Raw genomic sequence first — 22,516 nt, 5'->3', positions numbered from 1 at the left:
AGAAAGGTCTGTAGCGCGAGCTCTCCAAACACAAGACAGACAGACTAATACTCCCGACAGATGCACTGGACGAACTGGGATAGACGTGATCTGAGGGCCACACTGAGCAGTTGTACTGTATTATTTTCTCCTTAGACTAAAAGGTAATGACTATTTCGTTTTGGTGCGTAATTATGTGTTTATAATAATAATAATAATGTCCCAGCTGTGTAATAAAAGCAATACTTACCGAACGCTTCACTGCGTCAGGTAATGTACGGTCACAGCGAACTGTAAACAGTGTTTTAGACCTCGGTGCAGAGTACAGGTTAAGCTGATATTTGTAAGCCAACAACACAGTTGTTGCTGCTTCTTTTATGAAGCTGTGTTAAAAATTGTCATTAGCCGCTTACGGGTCTCAAGATATTCCACAGTCTAATAAGTTGCAATTTAGAAAAACATAACAACTAATTTCCTTGAGTAAAATGCCAAATCAAGTGATTTGGAGAGGGGGAAGGGGGGGTTCTCTGGTTGTACAGAGCGGCGTCGCTCATATCCGGCCCGCATCTCACCTGTTTTGGCTCGTTACTGTCACATCTGGCTCTTGTTAACAAGTAAGAGAAATGGCTGTTTGGAAAACCCAGGAGCGGAAACTAAAAGAGAGCCAGTTGCTACTTTAATTAAGGTAATGCTTTTTTTTTTTTTAAACTACAGTTGGGATGCCTGTTAAGCAACAGAGGGATGGCTAGCTAGTTGAGCTAATAGCTCGCATAATTAATCAGCATATATGAGCTTTTTAGATTCCCCATAAAGAGCAGAACAGTAAAAACTCTGCTCAACAAGTAAGTTTACTTAAAGCCTAAAACAAATGCCAACATATATTTACTTTCACCACTGAGTAATCATCTGTTTTACAATCTTTTACATCTACAATTTTAGCCGATACCAACTGGATTTATCTCTGCTTCTGACCGATGTAGAACCAAATACTTGGTTTTTCTAAACAGCTAGAAAAAAACACTTCTTCATAAATCACTGTCATAAGTACATTAAACGTCTGATTTTTAAACAGAGGGACTATCAACACACTCACTCTCCAAGTTCTCTCACCCTCAGTGTGTCTCTATATATCAAACCCAAACTAACTTATGAAATGAGATAGACAACATTACTATACCGTAATTAGAATAATCAATATATTGTTTTAGTTCCAAGAATGCAAAAAGAAATGCTTTTCCATTTTAAACAAAATCATTTTCTTTGTGTTAATTCCATAACACAGTGAATCCATGGTTTTTCTACTCAAGCTTAATAATACCATTGGGAGTTGCATACCAACATGTTCGGACAATTCTCATAGCTCCTATTAAATAAGGGTAAATCTAGTCGCTGTGTTCTCATTAAAATACAGCAGATTTGTTGAAACAATTGTTAATTAAATGCAAAATGATTTTTTGGAATTTTACTGCTTACACGTTATACAGTAATATTAATTAGGAACATCAACCTCTTAATTGTAGTTTTACAAATCACTACATACAATAAAATTATCTGATCACTATAGATAGTAAAATGATTTAAATATACCCTCAAGTGAACAAAGAGATTCTGCAAACGATAAATGCTGATGTTATATACTAAACTAAAGAAAAAGCTCAGACTCTATAGGCGTTTAGAAAAGTTAAAAGCAGTACGGCTTGTTTGAGGTTTGAAGAAAGATCTGTTTTTCTTCTTCTAAAAACACCTAGAAGTGTATCTCAGGTTTGCAACGTTGCACCTGAAATAACCACAAAACGTCTTACATGTGAGATCTAAGTAGAGATGCTTGGCCATAATGTGCATGAAGAGCACAACTAAGGCCACAAACACGTCACAGAAATCGGCCAGCATGGAGGTGAAGAGCGGACGATTTAGTTCACTGAGTGAACTCCACTCTGTACATGACAATATTCTCAGGTAAAATTTCTGTGAATCTGTTTTAACAGCTAAGGCTCAAAGGAAACTGAGTCATTCAAGAAATGAAACAATGGTGCATGAAGAAGCATGGTGGAGTGTAGTTAGTTTCCTCTATTTTTGGCATCATCTTCGTTTAACAAATAATGACAGTCTGTTGCGTAGTTCTGAGCACAAGAGGTTCCACTGAAATAAATTTTGAAACTGAAAAAACCTGAGGACTTTTATTATGCCTATAATTAGGGCTATAATTATAGGGCTTAATTATAATAAGCCCTATAATTGAAGGAAGTCTGCACTATTGCTGTGTGTGCTATACTATAGGCAATGACCTTGTTATTACCTATATTAGATAGGAAACTTGAAACCAAGTCTTAAAACTTCCTTTGAAATACAGAACAATATTTAGTTAAGCACGCCTTACTGACCTTCTCTCAGTCTCGGCTATTTAAAAGTACCAACAGCCCACAGAGCAGATCCCTTTGTTTCATTTTAGATTTTCATATCATAAAGGGAACACCAACAAGGGATCACAACCATTCAGTTCTCCTTCATTCATTGCTGAGCTATTTTAAGTTCTTAGCAAATCTTCTTTAAAATCAGACTGAAAGAAAAACCCAGGGTTGGGAAGGTTGAACAAAAAAAACAAATATTGGAAGAAAGTGGCAGTGAAGAGTGGTTGAATTGTGATTTTGGGCTTTACTGTGGATATGTGTGAGTCTCTGTGGCTTTGTGTAGAGAAAACCCCCCCACAGAGAATACAACTCTAATCCTCTCCCAGTAGGAATCCAAACAAACGTATTTTGTTTCTCCACAAGACACTGAATGCGCAGACCACATGGTGACGCTAAATGCTAACAGACCATTTGGTAGCTTTCTTTTAATTTAATTTATCAGATTTAGTAGAAGGTTACTTGCTCTGTTTTGAATTTGAAGCAAAGCTTAGTTACATTTATTTATTGTGTTTCAGATCCAAACCTACTTCAACTGGTTTGTTTGGCTTTGTGCCAAAACTTGCATCAGTAAGTTCATCCAAAACTCACGTGGAAAAGTCAGGAAGTTTAGATAAAAATTAAGCCTAAGATGATGAAACATAAGAGCTGTAAAATAAATGAATGTCTGAAAAAGGCTACAGCTTCCAGGAGGTCGCTCCGACAGTGTAAAGTCCCGTATTTCCACACTATTTAGCCAATACCGAATCTCCCTCAGATTCAAGGTGTTATTGAAGACTTGCTGCTTATTCCCAACTATGCCACAAAGCACGTTAACCCGTGCGAGTGTTGTTAGGACAGGGTGGATCTTCTCACTGCGATAGCTTAGAGCATTAACCAGCTCTGCAGGGCCGCCCTGACAAGAGCACCGGGCTCATCAGCGGACTATTTCTGGAAACTAGCTCATTAGCCTGAAGTATTTAGACAAAGAAAAGAGGCTTCACGCTGGACTAAAACAGCCCAGGATAAACACGTCTGAGCACGACATTTGCAGTGTTGTCCAACGTTGTCCTCCATTTCTATTTTTTACCCTTTTCTATTAAAATCAACAATAACATTTTTACATTTTTTGAAGGTGAATAATTATGATTACATCTGAAAGCAGTTCGTTGTACATAAATGTGTATATACCAGTTGTGTATAATTCATTTCAACCGGTTGTTTAGTGGCTGACTCCTTGGTTGCCGACTCTGTTAATACGTAGGTCTACCACTGGCTGCGTATTTCAACTTGTGTTGCCTTTATCTGCCCTCTTGGTGCCAACGAGAAAACAACTTACATGCTGAACACAAGTCTCATGTAGTCTAGGACCTTGGAATAAAAAGCCAAAGAAACTCTACTCTTCAGTATTTGACCTCCAGATTTGTTAATAACTCCAGTGATAACACCCACGAGTCACAACAGCTACACTAAGTCCATCTGCTACGGCTTCATGGCTCCAGGTTCAGACCTTTCAGGACTTCTCCTGAAATCTGTTATAAAATAGCAGCCTGAAGGGGTTCTGACTAAGAGTCCATTGGAGGCAGCTTAAAGAAGAATGAGCCAGACAGACTGTTATTAGACTGATGATGGGGGGAAAGTGTAATAAGCTAAATATTCTGTCTGATACAAAGCGCAGCATTAGTCAAAATACAACACCCTTGAGACAGTATTACTCAGTAGGGCTGTAAGGTAAAAATACAAAAAAAATAAAAGACCCATTCTAGCAGGCAGGCTTTTGTATAAAAAACCTCAAAAGTTCACTCTGAAATTAAAAACCTCAAGTCAATTTAAACTACAATGTCCCCTGCAGGCCACATGCCACACAAAAAGTTTGATTTAATCTTGAGCTGAAAGCTGAAACCTTGACATTTAAACTCAATATCTTCTCCTGGAGCAAAAATACAAGCTATGTCTGCTATGAAACGTTTACCTGTAACTCACTTGGTGCAACACTGTTTGTAGCAGTAGCTGGAACGCAATAACTTTTTAAATTACATTTTCAGGTGGTCTGGAGAAAATAATGCTCAATGTGAGAGATACACAATAAATAGATAAAATTCCTTGCCAGAAGATCGCCATTAGAAGGCCACTGGGCTTACCATAAACTCCACTTCTCTGCTGACACGTCTCAGAAAACTCCAATTGTGTTTACTGCTAATTAAAAAGTCACCGATGTGTGTCATCACCAACATCCTTAGATAACGTTTGTGTGGAGTGCTTTACACAATGGCTTTAACCTCTCTCGTTTTGTGTCTTCTTCCAAATGGGAGCAGTGATAGCTTGTAAATGATGTGTTCCATGAACCCAGGAGTGACATCTTCAAGTGTTTTCTTTATAGATAGAAGAAGGTAGTTTGTGTTAAACAACTTTTTAAAACATTTTTCCTCACACAGCTACCCTTCTGTCTCACTGCAAATTGAATAACAAGAAACATTCCTGCCACCAGTTTAAAAACATGCAGCTGTATATCAAACATTGCTATAAAGGTGGTTTAACAGGATTTGGAGAAAACACTGACTGTTAAGAAAATAATGCCCTGAACTTAGCCATAAAAATTGTGAAAAACTCAATCCTTCTGTTATGTAGGTCTAAAACTGATATTGGAGTACAAGTACTCAGCAGATTTACATACTGAGTGTTGGAGGAAGCAACCCTGACCCTGGAGGTCAACACTTTCCTGAGTTCACCGGACAAGAGAGACAACTTTTTACTTTCATTTCAACATAGCTGAGAGTGGCAGATGTGCAGCTTTTTCCCCCTCAAAAGTTGGCTCTGCTTCCTCCATTTTTTGCATTTTCCTTCTTACACTCTATGTGTCTCAGTGTGTTTGTTGTAAACAGTGTTTGTGCTCTGCTTTGTGTTCTGTGAATGGTTTGTGCTGCACAGTACAACAATAACAATCGGTGGATGTTGTGGACAATAGTGGGTTGTGTATCTGAAGCCATTCTGTGGCAGAGCTGTATTATTGCGTTTCCTGAAACTTTCAAATTCTCTTCCTCTCTAGGGCAAAAATATAATCATGGTGGACAAAATATATTTCTAAAGGTGGAATGTGGCATAAATTATATTATTTAGCTCTTGTAGAAAAGAAGCATCAAGGTAATTACAGCCTTGTAAGAAAGTTAACTTTGTGTTTAAGTCAGGGTGCAAAAAAATAAATAAATCTGTTTTTTGATGCATCGAGATGTAGAGGGACGATTCGTATTAAATCAACTAACGTCATCTTGCGATTACCATATTTTGCGGTCTATAAGCCACACATTTTTCATAGTTTGGCTGATCCTGGAACGTATAGTGAGGTGCGACTTCTATATGAAATATAACATAGGGTTTCCCCCAATGTATTATAAACCTGGTGGGCTACCTCCCGCCAGACTAAGTGTCGTTTGTCTGTGTGAAATGCCTTGATGTTTGAGAGCGACATAAAACAGTAAGGTAAAGTTCCCATCCAGGAGAATACTTCCCGGTGTAAAAAAGCTAACGTGCAAGCTGTTATTAGCTTATGCTACATTCACGCTGGGCCCCTCCTTTGAGCATGATGCAACTTCCCCCGTTTTCCCACAACCCCCCATGACACCTACCACGAGGATTACCCCATTTTCTGGGGGAAACTCTTGTAACATGTTGTTAAATTTTAATTCATACTGACCAACATGAACCAAGGAGTAAATATTACCATCTATAGCCACAAGAGGGCTCCCTTAGGCTTGTGAAAACTATATTCTGCTCCTGTACCGCTTAAAGATTCATTGGAACATTAACTTGTAGACAACAAAGACTGAACACAATGTTGTTTTGCTCTTGCAGTATGCATTCACGCAGTGGAGCGTTGCGTGGTGCAGCTTGAAGGGGGTCCCAGACCAGGACAGAACCCCATCATTTGGTTGTCTGTGAAGCTAATAACAGCTAGCATCAGCTTATGTTGTCTGGGCATTTTAAAACTTCGCTGGCATTTTTCTTTTGCTCTGAAACATCTGTCATACTGTTAGCTTAGCATGTAGCACCATTACACTCACGTTATAATTTTAGTGTAATCTTGACAACTTGCACTGGTGAGAACCTCGCCGGTTGTGGTTGGTGACTTGTTACACTAGTTTTCCCCATTCTACCTCCCAGGTCTGTTCCATGTTATTCAGCCTGTTGTGGATGCAATTGTGTAATTGATTAAGTTGCCTTACCAGATTGTTAGTTTTTAGTCTTGGATTGTGTGCAATAAATTTCTAAAATCAATGTTACTTAGTGTCCAGCACTACTTATATGATCATCTGATCTTCTGGCATAAATAAAAAAAAATATGTTGTCATTTCCAAAAAGTAATATAACTGTTCATGGGACAGCAGTAGACTGTGAATCCCGCCCTGTTGATCCCAGTACACACACACACCAAGTAAGGAAATGGTACCCACTTTCAGATCATAGTTCAGTGTAAAACCACTGCTGATCAACATGTTTCTTAGATCAGAGGTCTCTTGAAGATCAGGCTGGGCTAATGTTTAGGGCACACCTGGTTTGTGCTGCAGCAGTTGCGAAGACACCCTCATTCCACAATGCAGTACTTCCTGAAGTGGTTCAGGGGTGTAGTGGGTTTACTGACTGACTTTTTCTGATCAAACCCGATACGGTACCGATGCCTGGGTTGAGCGTATCGGCCGATACTCAATACTACTGTCGAATTAATGAACTGTATACCTTACCACATTTGAACATTGTTCAAAAAAAGGTCTGCATGCTCTTTAACGCGGTGCTTATTTAAGTTTGTGGTGTAGAATTTACCAACTTTATTACCACCCCTCGCAGTTTTGTCGTTGCAGATATTGCACGTTTCAGTCAGACTTGTTGGCATATCGAGTATAAAACGTTTCCATTTAGCAGACTTGGCTCTGTCCGGTGCTTGCTCCCTGTTGCTCTGTGTTTGCTCATCACTAACTGATGTGCGTGCTCTACCGGATGAATTAAAGTGACTAGATCGCTGTAACCGTATCGCTTTGTATGAGATTAATAAAAAAGAAATGACCGGAACCGAATGCTGGATCGGCGTCATTCATCAAATATCCAATCCGGCTAGTTAGTCAATATCGGAGCCCATATGGGATCCGGGTAACGGATTGGTGCATCTCTAACTTCTAAGCCCCATTCTGAGGCATAAAGAACAGGTAGATCACAGAGCTAAAGGATTGCATGAAAGGGGCTAGTGTGACAGCAGCTTTTAGGAGGTAAAAATAGGGATTTACATCTCACCATAAGTGGGCTGCAGCAAAGAGTGGTATGTTGGGGTCATCAAGTCTGCATTACAACAATTAAATGCTAGTTACATGTCAGTCTGTTATTTTGGAGACACTCTATGAGTTCATCGTGATTCTCATGGTCTTCAAATGTTACTCTTTGAGCTGGGAGCTGAAATGTTTGCAGGACCACTGATCTAGAAGAAAACATTTGCAAATTGCAAATTTGAAAAGTGATCAGAGAGATCCGTCTCTCTCTCTCTCTCTCTGTGTGTACTCTCCAGCTTTGTGAAGCACAGTTCTCATGGCAAAAGGGGATTTTAAAAAGCAAAGCGTGCTGTAAGTAACATCGAAGTTATGAGACGCGCACCAGAATCACACATAGACTCCGCTGTGTCACTTTGTCATATACTGCTGTCATCTATTCCCAGAAGGCTAATAAAAATAGGCACAAAGCGTCATTCACAGCCGGGAGAACTACTTGGGGAAAAATAATGTTTATTGTTCAGTCTGGTAGCTGACCAGAGGGATGTTCACATGACTTGTTATTCATGATAAAAAGCCGACACACACGTTAGTTGTTCTTTTCAAGTTATCCACCCATTGTCAGCTGATACATATAACTTGGGGACCAAGAGATGACAGTAAATATGCCTTGATCCAACCTAGTGTGTCATTAGTGTTTTTCCTCTGCTGGCCTTGTTCCTATTTCTGCCCCCTCTGTCGGTCTGGCTCAGCAAACTTCAGCTCTTATATAACCTGTGATTGTGTTTGCTTCAGTGTGGGGGTATGGTTTCTTTCTGGGAAGAGGGAGAGGTCTGAAGGAAGAAGACATCAGTGATAACTTTATTGTTCCTGCCGGTGTTCTCACAAACTCCACGGCGCTAAAACGGGCGGGGGCGGAAAAGCGCGCTTCCCACAGACACGCACTGCCCAACAAAAAATCTGGACGCTGCGCCAACAGAAAGTGTCCGACGGTCCCTCTGGGTCCTTCAGCGCGTTCCTGCCGGCTGTGATCTTTTCTGACACGGGACCAAGCGGAGGTATTGGCAGACACTCTGCCTGAATTGGCAGCTTGCCGCTTGGCTTCATTATTTCCAGAATCAGCTAGCGATTTCGAATGATGACCACACAAAGCAGTTAGGGCAGATAATGAGGCGTTCTACAGGGAGCTAGGACCAATATAAAAATACATCCACCCCAAATACAACCTTGAAAGCTCGTTAGTTTCAAAGATTATATAACTAGTATGACAAGAATGCCATTGATGAGTTGGCAGGTTTCATGAAGGACAAACCACTACTGCATCTATTGCCTTGCTAAAGTATTGACATCTCCCGAACTCCACAAACGACATTGTACTGTATAAGGATTTTATGTGTTAGCCTAACACAAAGGAGAGAGTTTACACAGAATCTTCCATACAAAATCTAAAGTATGCTATGCATCTGGATTTGGCCCCTTTACTCCAATAACCCCAAATCAAATGCAGTGCAACCCGCAGAAGTAACTTAATTAGTAAAGAGATTCCAACTTTGTGCAGTTTAATCTGTGTAATACAGCTGTTCTGTGAAGGCCTTGGCGAGGTTTGCCAAAGAGCAATAGTGAACAAACAGCATCAGGAAGACCTAGAAATGCAAGGAATAAAGTTGTGGAGATGTTTAAAGTAGGATTAGTGTATAAAATGATACCACAATCTCTGAGCATCTCACTAAAGACTGCTCAAGCCAATATTTAACCATGGAAAGACTTCATAACCACAAATCTAATAAGACGTAGCTGTCCACCTAAACAGACAAGTAGGTGAAAAAATACTATTAATCAAAGTTTCTCCCACTATTATAAGCCTGGCAGGCCAGAAGGTATTTCTTGACCCCCCCAACATAACAAAAAGTAACAGAAGCTAACGCTAGCTGTTATTAGCTTGATGGATACAGACAGCCCACCAATGACAGGGTACTGTTGGTCTGAGCCCCTCTGAGGTGTGCTATGCTGCACCAGTGCTCCACAAGCATCCCCAGGTCAGATTGGACTGGATCCAGCTGGGTATCCGACCCAACAGAAAATCGGGTCATAACATGTCCACAGCAATTTGAATCCATTCAAGTGACCGGGGCCAATCAGACTGCTTGTGCATCCCCTACAACTGCGTCTCCAGCAGTCCAACCAAGATAGTCCAGGGTCTATTTTTGCCTGTCCTACGCATCAGTTTGACAGGAAAGTCATAAGTCAGGCCGGTAGAGGAGACACGGCGGCAAATTGAAACACGTTCGCTAGGGGGGAACATTTCTCAGTGAAACCTTCTACTCGCAATGGAAGCAGCGAGCAACTTCCGGTGAGGTTGTTCGACAAATAGTTTCGCTAGGACCCACACACTGGAACTCAAAGATGGACGACAATTGATTGTCAAAATACTGGGAAAAAAAAAAGTAAAACTTCTCTCATCTTCTTTGAGCTTGTTGCTGCATCGACAGCAGCTTGTGTTTATGCTGTCAGGATGTCCGGTATACACTCTCGCGTGAATATTTGATATCGTGAGTCCAGTGGTCTGTTGACAGAACCTTTAGTCGGAGCCTGGGGGTTTTGGAGACATCCGATTGGAGCGCAAACCTTAATCATACAAGCAAAGCTGCGATGGGACGCTCTAGATCAATTCATATTAAAGTGTTAACAGCGCAAAAATCCAACTGAGAATCCATTGGAACAAAACTGGTGTTCTCTAATCCAAAGTGACTGAATTTGAACTTTTTTGCTAAGGAGAACTGGCAATCCTATAAGTCTCTAGATGTGTAAAACTGGTAGACAAACATATAATTGCAGCAAACGGTGTTTCTACAAAGGATGAACTCTACAAAGGCGGTTGTTCTTTTCAGATTTCTCTCTCTGTAGAACATTTTGATAACTGTATCATGCAGTCCATCGTTATACAGTCACATTAGAATACACTGAGGTCTCTGGTTGTAATGTGACTAAATCTGAAAAGGTTCTGGATAGAGCGGAAGTTTTTTAAAAGGAACTGTATTTCAAAAGCTCTGCTTGACTGCTTTTCCCTGCTTCTTTTCTGCAGGTGGCTTGTGTTTGCGAGGTTTTCGCGATGTAAGCTGCAGCACAAAATAAATAAATAAAGCTGTCAAAAATAAGAAAGCCATGCAGACTGGGAGAATATTCCCTACGAGGACAAGCCTCTGAAACGCCATCATCCCTGTGACAATAAACAGCACTCTGGTGAAATGTCATTAACTCCACGGTGAAATCAATCAATCAGTCAAGTAAAACTAATCAGCAAGAATAAAGGCAACGAAATAACAAGGTCAAGCTGTTCAAGCTTGAAGCGGAAACAGTACAACTGTTTATTCTTATTTAAAACAGCCAGTGGTTGGGTTTAATGGAGCCGAGTTCTTGCGGACATTGAGGGAGCACACTTAAAAACACCATAACGCTATCATCGCTAAGATAACTTAACACTATTCTTCAGTCTCCAGTAAAAGATTTACAAGCTGCTTGGCGGCTACAAAAAAAAGCAAAGAAAACGAATCTAAAAAGTTCCCCATAAGAATAAAAAAAATAAAAAAATCAGCTGCAAACAAACAAAGTCGTCTTTAATGTCCCACTTTTACTGAGCACAAGCCGCCTCTGTCTCTGACTGCCTCCTCTTCAACCACTGAGACACAAAAAAATGGCAAAACCTGCTTTAAATAGGCGGCAGTTATGGATACAGGAAAAACGGCTCACCACTCACGAGTGGCGTCCTGATGGGATGAGTAAAAACAAAACAATATCACAAAATCTACACACAAGATTCAAAAACAAAAATACATAATGATGCCTAAAATCTTCCCTTTAAACAGCCTTCCAGCCAGCTAATAGCTTGTAAACTGGTTTTAAACATTACATCAACAATGGCTGGTGTTATTTTGGTTTACACACCGTGACTGTAGTGTTTTTTTAGCCGACCTGACGTGTTTCCAAACAGCTGAACTGCTCGTTTCTGCCCGACTGAGAAAACCGTGCACGCTTCCTTTCAACCAGGTGACCAGCAGTATGCAGCAATAAGTGGGGGGGGGGGGGCAACGGCACATTACTTTAAGCGCCAAACAGCTGGAAAAAACTCTGCTCATTCGCCACTCTGCTGGCATTTCAGTAGAAGGACCTTAAAACCTTGATACCGCCTGGTGCTGGGTCATGGGCATCCGCCATTATTAACATCAGTCAAATAGTTGTGTTTGACTTTGGTAAGTTTAAGGAAGGCACAGAATGGCACGTTTTATACAGGATCAAGATCAATCCAATTTAAAAAAATATATAATTCTCTATATTTTTGATGCTGTCTGTTGCTTTTCTCCTGGGTGTTAACGTCTTTTGTGTATTTCCTATGTTTGATATTAGATACATTGCTTAGTTCATGCATGAACAGCCATTACCTTCATATTTTCACAAGCTTCAGGAGATATTTTTGACTGGGAACAGAGCTAAAATCGTGTCTACAGCAAGCTAACCACAGAGATTTGATGTCCTAGCGAGGGGTGCAGAAGTCTGCCAAGTGGATGGTCAACGATTCAATCCTGTCTTCTTCCTGTGCCAAATGTCAAAGTGTCCTTTGGCAGGACACAGATGCCCAAGCTGCCCCCAAAACATCTTAGATCCACGCGTCTATTTTAGAGCAAAAAAAAAGGCCCCTCGCAGCCTGCAAGAGGCTGAGCAGCTGTTTAAATGCGTGAACGCAGCTAAAAATGTCAAAATATAGTAGAAACCACAACGTCAGATGAAGAGCAGCGGTGTGCAAAGAGGAAACAGAGTGTTTTTTTTAAGAGAAATAGTACGAGAAGCAAGCATTGACGACGCTGTTGCTGTCTCTCCACCCTGTTGGTCTGTCTGCGGGGGGATAAAAAGCAGGTTAAGGTCATTCCAATATGTAGGTTAAAGTGATGCAGAGGAGGAGGACAGTGGCTGCTGCAGCAATCAGTCTGGTCCATTGACCTCCTTTGGTCGTCTCTCTTTAGTTTCTGCAGTATCCTGTGTCCTCCACACTTTAAAGCTAATCAAACTGATTGTTTCTGACACACACACACACACACACACACACACAGAGGAATGACCCCCAGCTCACACACACACACACACACACACACACACACACACACACACACAGGCCTACACCTTTCACTTAAGCTAGTATTACACTTTCCCTGAACGCCTTCAGCTTCTTTTTTCCAGGCAGAAACACACAAATGTCCCCGAGTTACATTTCAAAGCTACTTTTTTGAGTCATTTTAGTCCAGTTCTCTCTCTCTCTCTTTTTATGTACCTGCGTGCTGGCTGATGAAACAGCGCCTATTCCCGTCGCTTCCTGCAGCCGACTAATTAATGGATAATAACCGGGGTTAGTTTATCTTCTTTTTTTTTTATTTTTTTTAAAGAACACAAGCTTAACCAACCGGTTAAAACGCCGTCGCTGCTTCTTCTCGTCGACAGAGCCTCAGCCGCAGCACCGACGCACGGCCAAACGACGCGGGGACGTATAGCGGCGTGGGTCCCAGCAGCAGTTGTAACGGTGACGGCGGCCGTCCTCCAACTGGGATGGCAGCGAGCTCCTCTCACACACCAGCTTTTCCTCCCCCTCCTCCTCCTCCTCCCTACCTACTCCTCCTCTCTCTCTTTTTTTTTCTCCAAGGCACGCGCGATGAATAATGAAAGGCTCGCGAGGTCCCAGGAGTGGTTTCTGTCCCGTTTTCTTTCTTTTTTTTCAGAGCGCGAGCCGAACACAATGAGGCCGACCCGCGTGGATCAGGTTACCACCGTCCTGCCTTTCATTCATTCATTTATTCAGCCGCTAAACAATCTGACTGCAGCCCGGTCAGCTCCCCCCTCTCACGGCGTCCTGCTCCACTTCACCTCCTCCTCCTCCTCCTCCTCTTCCTCCCTACCCTCTTCTCCTGGAAAATGCGCGTAGTTTGCGTTTTTTGGAGAACCAAACTAAAACAAATAATCTCTTATGACTAGATGTTGCTTTCAAGTAGACTTCCTTGAGCAGTACGGTACTTATCCAGGCTTCCTTAAGGTTTTTAACCTAAAAATTGTTGCTCTTGTTTTTATTTTTTTGTTTGTTTTTCTTAATTATTTATTATTTTAAACATTGACACAGCGTTTTTGCAAGTCTTGTGTTGTTGGTCTGTATGCGTTTTTAAACATAATATGTCCCAAGTGGTCTTGTAAATGAGACAACCCATGTAAATAAAGTGTTAATAATATTCACAATAAAAATTATTATTATTATTATTATTATTATTATTATTATTATTATTATTATTATTATCATTATTATTATTATTATTATTATGTTTCTCGTCAAACTTTGGTCAACTTTTTCCAATGTTATCTTTTTTTTTTTTTTTTTTTTTTAGAAAAGGAGGGGTTTGATTTTTACAAATAAACTGAAAAGTGTGGCGGGCATTTGTGTCCAGCACAAACACAAAGCTCCTGATCCGCATGCGTCTCGTGTGCCTGTCCGGTGCAGCTTGCAGCGACGTGATACATCCAGGGGCGCCGATTTATGGGTCTGCTGGTGGGTGTTCATCGTGCTTGCATGACTGCATAACACGCAGGCACATTGCTAGAAATAAACAGGCTTTCTCTGTGGGTCCTCGGGAATCTCTGTGGGCACGACCTTGAAGCACCCACAAAATCGGCGCTCATGGGTATATCTGTGAAGGTTCCGAACACAACTGCAGTCTGAGGTATTCTATTTTGAAAGATTAATCATTTTGAAGGAAAAAAAAAATCACAGCTTCTGCCTGCTTTCAACTTCTTTATCCAGCGAGGACGCTTCACACACAACTGTCATTCAACTATCTTTATTGCAGTTACGTCAACCGCTCCACTAGGGGGAGCCCAGTTAAATCTGAAAGGTCTACCATTTCATAACTCATACGTCATTTTTTCTTGTTGGCACAGCAGACAGTTAGACCTAGACTTAGAGACTTAGACAACTTTATTTGTTATTTTGTATGCACAGGGTGCGTACAGAACGAAATTTCGTTGCATACAGCTTGTAAATTGCAGTAAAAATTAGATTACAGTATAAGTAAGTTACACCGTAACTCTGCCACACCAAGAAAAAAAAAAAAACGTAACTCAACTATTCATCTACCCATCCATTTTACAACTCATTTTGTCTATTGTTAATCACATTATTCTTTTAATATATATATGGGAGCAAATATTTAATGACCGCCAGGAGCAGAGCACCATGGCTCAGGTTGAAGTCAAGAAAGGGTCTTGACGTTTTGTGGCTTCAGTTGTTTAGGAATATAAAAATCTCATATAAAAATATTAAAATTATTTTTTTCTCGATTTTTTTATATTTATGTTGTCTTTTTGCAGTGCTCTTGAATTATATTATTATTAATAATAATAATATTATTGTTATTATTATTATTATTATTATTATTATTATTATTATTATTATTATTATTATTATTTTCTCTTTATGTTGCCCCAACCCTGATATAGTATCTTGAACTTCTCCTACTATTCTCAAATGTTGCATTATTTGTTGTTATTTCAACTTTTAACTTCCTGTTCTGTCTTTTTTCTCTTCAATGTACAGTAGGTACACCCTGCGTGGCATTCTGTTAGCTGTGACACCATTCTGTAGGGCAGATTGTCTGCCATTACCCTCTCTAACATAAAAGTATTCCTGACAGTGCTTCTTTTTGTGGCAGATGGCCGTTCACACTGATTTTGGTTCTTCCCGTTAAAGGGGGGTTTCCTCTCCACTGTCGCCACATGCATGCTCGGCACAAGGAATTGCTGCAAAGCCTACAACAATGCAGAGGACTGTCCACTGTGGCTCTATGCACTTTCAGGAGGAATGAATGCTGGAAGTCAATGACTCAACTAATCTAATGGGTTTCCTTAGATAGGAAACATTTTGACCAATCTGGCTCCATGATTAGATTGAATTGACTTTGTAAAGTGCCACAACATGTGTTGTGAATTACCGCTCGATGAATAAAATTGAACTATGTCTCTCTACATGAAGAGAATGAGATGTCTGCTCATTCTTCGTCACATATTTAATGTTCAGACTGAAGAAATGTGTGAGCATTTGGAAAGACCCATTCTCAAAGATTTACACAGTTTTTCAGTGTCTGGACGTTGACAGGGGAATTCTAAACCACGAAAACCATTTTCTCCGTCGCTGCTGAAGGAAAGCTTGCCCACAGCATGATGCTGTCCCCACCATGTTTTAATAGGTGCAGCTTTTTGGTTTCCTGCAACACGACTGATCTGGACGTAAACCAGAAAGTACAGTTTTCATCTAATCTGACTAGGACCCCTTCTTTCACATATGTGCTTGTAGCAAACTATAAAAACATTTTTTTATTATGGCTTTCTTTCAACACTGGGTTTGTTTTAGCCATTCTTGTATTTTTAGTATTTTTATGTATTGTCAGTGATCGTTTTGATGCATTCATTGTTTATATTTAGGGGTATCTGGATAAAGGGGAATAAGTACAAATGCAAACCACAGTTTTCAGGAAATAACATAAATTCTCCCCCACTTCATCACCATGTGTGTTGGTCTTTGATAAAATCCTAAAATAACTTTCCAAAAGGTAAAAAAATACTTTTTTATAATTATATATATATATATATATATATATATATATAATTATAAAAAAGTATTTTTTTTACAAAGTGCATTAATTTGTCAACAGATGTTCTAACTTTAATAAAATTACAAATCAGAATTACTTCTAATAATAATAATTCACACATCTGAATATATATATATATTATATCTATCATATATATATATATATATATATATATATGTAAGGGACTTTTAAGGAAACACATCTTGATGAGGCTTCAATTAACATGAAACTTAACAGTTACTATAATCTCTTTTGTTGATTTTTTTAAATTTCCTCCTGTGCCAACTGTTTTGTTTAGGGGAAAAGTCTGGTCTGCGGGTTGGCTTGTTTTGCTCCTGTTCTCTTTTACTGCCAACTGAAACTGCAGGGATATGTGCAGTATGTGGTTTTGTCATTGTCTTCCTGATTGTTGCATATGTTGTTCCAAAGCCAGCAGCTTAACCATGACGTGAGCACTAATGCAACCTCGGTGTGCAAGCATGGAACTCCCTGCTTCTCAAAGAACAATCAATCGCCTTATTATGTATTTTATTTATTCATTTTCAATATTTCACCTTTAATATAGAGGCAGCAAATTAGATGTTCATTCTGTTTTTTGTCTTTTCATACATACAGCATAATTAACTTTTATCGTGTGGATGTGTAAACTGTGCTGATCAATAAGGTCTTTCAACAAAAGAAACAAATAGGATGCATTTGCACACAAGAACAAATGGAGTTAATCAGCATGAGCTTACATGTGCAACTTTTGTTATTTACCGAAATGTATAAAAAAGGTAAAAAAAAAAAAAAAAGGGTGAGATATATTTTCCTTTTGGGAGCCAGAATGTTCTGTACCCAGTGAGCTCTCAGCAGGAGGAGCAGAAACTCATCATGTCACACATTTTTCTAGCAGAAAAGAACTAGCAGTCCTGTCATTGTCACGTCACTATTTTTCATATCTGTGCTAGATTCTTATCTCGGCAAAAGTAAAACCCAAGCAAGTCAGAACCACATATATAGCAAGTAGCCAATATGAATAAATGGAATCACAAAAACCGGATGGAAGGAACTGATGCTTTGGACCCCCATGTCCTTACAGACAGCTGTTTTTGTCTTTGCAGTTTATGTGGAACCAACGACTTCAACATATCTTGTAAAATAATTTTTCAGGCCCACAAAAGTGTTGAATGTGAATTGATTAACATGCAATACTCACCAGGGCAGTTTGGCGATCTATCCTTGGAAAGGGACCTTCAAAGCCATTTGCTGTCACAATGGAAACCTCTTGGCTGTAGCCTGCGATCACAGTGAAATTTGAGTTATTGGTAGCGTTTTCATTTTCTTCTTTTTTTTTTAAAAGAAGAAAATGAACTGCAAACAGTTCCTGCTAATTTAATCTTAACCACTGATGAGTAAATGTCCTCACACAAAAACATTTAAGATGTCTCCTCTTTAAAGCTGTCAGGTTCCCCCTCTCCTTTGCTAGTTTGTTTCGAACTCTGTCAGCACAGCGCTCTTCAAATCTTTTACAAATTTAAAAAGTGGACATTTGCATCCAGACCCTTTTATTGTGCTAAGTCAAAATAAAAATAAAAAGCAACTGTTGCTTTTAGACATCACTGAATCGGTGACTTTAGTCCGTCTACAGGTAATTCAAGCCCAGTATGAAACATGCTAAATAGCTTCAGAGGAGAGCTAGCACTATGGTGGTAGCAGCTTCTTGCTGTTTGGAGGACAACAGCACGGCAATGAATGGGGCTAAATGGGGAATCCCGGAAGAAAACCTGCTAGTTTTCTAAAAGCTACTTGAGTCCAGAGCGTTGGCTCTCCTTCCAGCAGGACAACAGACCTAAACATACAGCCATAGTGTGTCTATAATGAAAGTGTTAGGATCAAAGCACATTGTTGTCTTCTTGGGAATCTGTCAAAACCTAAAAATTGCTCTTCACAGACACTTCTTCATCTGGCCCAAACATGTTCAAAGTCCAATTTTTTGTCCCTCTACTGATTTTGTGTGGCCCCCTACAACATTTCCATAAAGATTTGCTCCACCGGCACAGGTGGGTAGTGCAGATGGAAACTCTTTCTTTCTGAGTAAGGCAAAATTATTGGAAGTTAAACTCTTACAATTCAAAATGTTAGGTATAACATGAAGCATCTGTCTTTTATTAACCACATTTTTGTTTTCTCTTTAATTTCCTAGTGAATAGAACATCTATCCAATGCCTTTTACTCAAATGCAGACTATGGTGGATTAAAATCTATTTATTGACTAAGATTGACTAAATAAAGCAAGAGTTTAGAAATACTGACCCAAATCCTGTTCTTACCAAAAATAATTATTTTCATTTTTTCTTTTTCTTTTTTTTTTAACCAAGCCCAAAATTATTTGCAAACTGAATGATCATCTCTTATTAAAGCAAATGACCTTTGGATCTGCAATGATTTACACATCCTTTTCAGACAGAATATCTGACCAATTTGTTTACTTAAAATGATCATCTTTTGTAGAAGAGTTTTAAAAATTTACAACATAATTATTGTTTAGTTTTTTTAAAAAAAATATTATTTCTTCTATTAATTTTTCGGCCCTCAAGTGTTTTTAACTTGACTATTTTAGCCCACATGCCAAAAGGTTTGGACACCCCTGATGTAGCCTGTCTGATTTCATGCATGGAAGAATGGGTGAAACTTTCAATCACCAGGTTTGAAAAGCTACATAACTGAGTGAGGGTGAAGTGATAAAAAAGGAAAAGGTTCAATTATAATATGCATAATATTAATACTATTGCAAAGAACTCTAGGCTCCATCATACATGCATGAAACTGTTAAAGTATAGCCCTTAAAATGCACAAACGGTAGTTTATCTTAAATGTTTTTGAATAGTCCAGTAGCTTGAAAGTAACCACAGCCACAAAATTTCTACCTGCATATTTTTTTTCTTCTTCTAATTTACAGTCTTTTAAAACATCTTTAGTTTTTGTATATACACTCCATCTTAACTTCATATGATGACATTTTAAAGTTTTAATTATAACCCTGCACTCAACAGTGTGGTCAAACTGGATCTCTGGCAAACTATAAACTTCAATGCCAATGTGACTCTTGGCACGTGTGTTATCGTTCTGTCCAAGGATTATCTGCAGTCATTGTTTCTGTTGCAGACCACAGACAGACTGAGGATAAGTCAATAAATGTTGTTTATCGCAAAATACACTCCCATCCTGTGTGCTGACAGAGATAGAAAGATAAATCTGTCTGTGTGTACCCTGAATAGGGCTTCCAGATGCTAATAGTATGTCTGCATGTCCAACGTCATGAGTTATCGAATTGTACTACAAACCTTACACCTTTAGGGTTAGTGTTGGTGCCACAGGTGTACTAGGCTTTGATTGTATGTCCAAGAAACATATTAAAGAGATTCTGGTTATTTATTTTGTTTAAAGTTTGTCGATGAACCGAACTAGCCACACAGGACTGCCCATTTAAAAAAAACTATTTACAATGGCTTCAATAATGTTTTTTATAATCATTGAAAATATTTGAAAAGCCTTAAAATAAATGTGCACTATATTGCAGTAATAAAATGTAGGGCTGGACGATAATTCAATGACAATATATATAGATCGATTGTCGTACATTGTGTTCTAGCCATGTAGGTTAATATTAAAGGCATTACTTCCTCCCAACCAATCACAATCACAGTCCTAGGAATGCTCCATCACAAAGCCCCACCCCCTTTAAAGAGATAAGAGAGGACTTGTTCTTTTTTAAAAACTTGCAGCTTTGGTAAAATGCTTGATTGAATAAAGGGTTGAGTTTTAATTCAGTGTTTGTGTGTACTGTATCTAATAGTAGGTCGCTAAGCAACAGTAAGAAATGGCCAGGGCTGCACTTAAAATATATGTTTTGAAATTGTTGATAAGTATCAATATCGATCAATATGATTTTTATTTTATCGATATGCTTTTTTTCCATGTCGTCCAGCCTTAATAAAATCTCAACATCTATCCAAAAGATACAACTTGCTGTTTTTTTTTTTTTTTTTTTTTTTTTTTTTGCAAAACTCCGAGTGCCACAATTACTGGCCACCAAGGATTTTCGCTAAAAATCTTCAGCTTGAGCATTTTTTTTTCATTCACACTTTATGTTGATCAAACAGTCAATGAGCTTTTCTTGGGCAGTTCACAAATTCGTGTATTCGTGGGTTGAAATATAATGCGACACAGATGCCACTCTTGAAAAAGGAAAAGACAGGAGAACATATATAAAGTCGAGGTAGACATGTGTTGATCTTCTTCAGGAATGAAATGGCATTTTGGGTTCATCAAGTTACCATTTAAACATTTTCTTGTCTACACACCTTTACCAGGTAGGCCAAAAATTTGTGAAGGATCTTAAACCACCTCTGTGTTTTGATAATATTTATTAGCTTCTTAGTTTAATTTATTTGTAGCTACATAATATGCATTTTATTTCTCTGTACCTTTATATCTTTCTATATCAATGAAATATGGTCACGATCATTCAGTGATGTCTCATTTAATTTGTGTTAACTACCAAGCCTAGAATAATATGGGTGCCTCACAGATGTAGCCTGGCAGATTTAGCTTAATTGATATTTTTTATTTTGTTCATTTCTGACCTATCTTCTACTTCCTGTTTCTTGCTGCATGACATGTTTGTTTGTTTCCACCTTTTCATGACTCCGTCTTGCATTTCTACTCATACACTCTTTTAACTCTCACTTCCTAAAACATTTATTTTAGGAATAATTCCTAAAATAAATGTTTTGGAAAGTAGAGCTACAAGAGTTTTAAATTCAACTTAGAAATAAAAGCAGTTATTGAATTTACCCAAGTTTGTAAAAACAAGACGGGTGAGTAATTTAATTAAAGTATGCGATCAGAATCTATGTTCACATTAAGATAAGGACTGTGCCATAAAATGGTTAATGCCATGATTTATTTATTTTTTTGTTAGCTCTGGACTTTTCTTAATCAGCCTTCACCTCTAAGTCATCATCCAATCAGCTCAGTCTCCCTCCAGCTATCACTCTGCTCTAGATCAGCTCCACCTGTTGCCACTAATTGCAGTCAACTCTGCTCACCTGTTCACCTGTCTACATATACCTGTTTCAGCCAACTCATCCTGTCTTGTAACTCTGTGTTTGGTTGAATATGAAGTTCACCAGCAGTATTCATTACAGGTTAAGTGAAACTAAAATGTTTTGTTCATAAAAAAAAATAAACATGTTAATTTTGCTTTTATGCAAGACTTGAATTCTTATCTGTCATTCTCTGTAATAATCTTTTTATTTTTTGTGGCAACTGCATATTATGAGTCCCCACGGGATTGTTGCGGTAATATTAAAACAATCTTTCAAGATCGGTGGGGAATTATACTCAAAGCCAGGGAATCACAGTCTCTGCCGCATCCTGTGCCATCAGTGTTTCTTCTATTGGTAGCAACGAAAACCGTCGAGTCTGCTAAAATTAAACGTACTAACATAAACATAAATTTTTTTTTTTAAAAACCATTTTATAGTACAGTCAGGCCATTCCAGCTTCTGTTTACATACTGTATATTTACATGCAGTCACCAATGCTATTAATGTCATATAAATTTAAGGCTTTTACAAAATTTATTTGAACTGTTTACTTCTAGATTGGAATAAATCTGTGATTGTTATTTTAAAATCCAGAATTAGGTGCGAAGGTTTAATTTTATATCGGATTGTCTTCAATGCATACAAATTAAAATATATAAAGATTTAGTTAAAATGATCTTAACCTGTTGCACCACTCTCACAATTGTTGTAGCCATTAATAATCGTCTGGCCTAATTCTGACTGGATATTTTACCACCCTTCTCAGTAGAGTTAGTTCAAGATGGTTCAGGTGAGCGCCATTCAAGAAACTTAACATTAGCTTGCTTTATTCTTTAAAGCAAACCTTTGTTTTTAAACGATGAACCTTCAAGGCTCAAGCCGGTTATGAAATGGTGGCTGATGAAATGCCTGCCCCGCTGTCCACATTCAAGCAATTTAAACATTGGCTACAGTAACAAAATATGTGTTTGGAGAGGAGAAAGTTGGGCTTCTGGAGTACACTTTACCAACTGTCAAGCGTGGTGGTGGCAGCATCATGCTATGGGGTGGATTAGCTGCCAACGGCAATGGTGTATTGCAAAAATGCGAGCAGAATAATGAAGACTGGAGGACTGTACCTCCAACATCCCCTCAAA

General features: G+C 38.8%; 1 protein-coding gene and 1 long non-coding RNA gene across 2 annotated transcripts in view; one reads left to right on the top strand and one right to left on the bottom strand.

Moving 5' to 3' along the window:
* Positions 1-22,516, bottom strand: part of LOC105930971 (A-kinase anchor protein 2) — a 115,750-nt gene that overhangs the window by 24,911 nt on the left and 68,323 nt on the right. The window contains 1 exon segment of the mRNA XM_036140117.1: positions 17,486-17,565. Coding sequence (XP_035996010.1) covers positions 17,486-17,565 — 80 coding nt within the window.
* On the top strand, positions 6-13,219 carry LOC110368939. Its single transcript, XR_002428554.2, has 3 exons — positions 6-143; positions 12,956-13,007; positions 13,100-13,219. It is a non-coding gene; the product is annotated as an uncharacterized LOC110368939 (long non-coding RNA).

Source organism: Fundulus heteroclitus, chromosome 8 (genome assembly GCF_011125445.2).
Source record: "Fundulus heteroclitus isolate FHET01 chromosome 8, MU-UCD_Fhet_4.1, whole genome shotgun sequence".
NCBI classification, from domain to species: domain Eukaryota; kingdom Metazoa; phylum Chordata; class Actinopteri; order Cyprinodontiformes; family Fundulidae; genus Fundulus; species Fundulus heteroclitus.
This window is presented reverse-complemented; position numbering and strand designations above follow the sequence as displayed.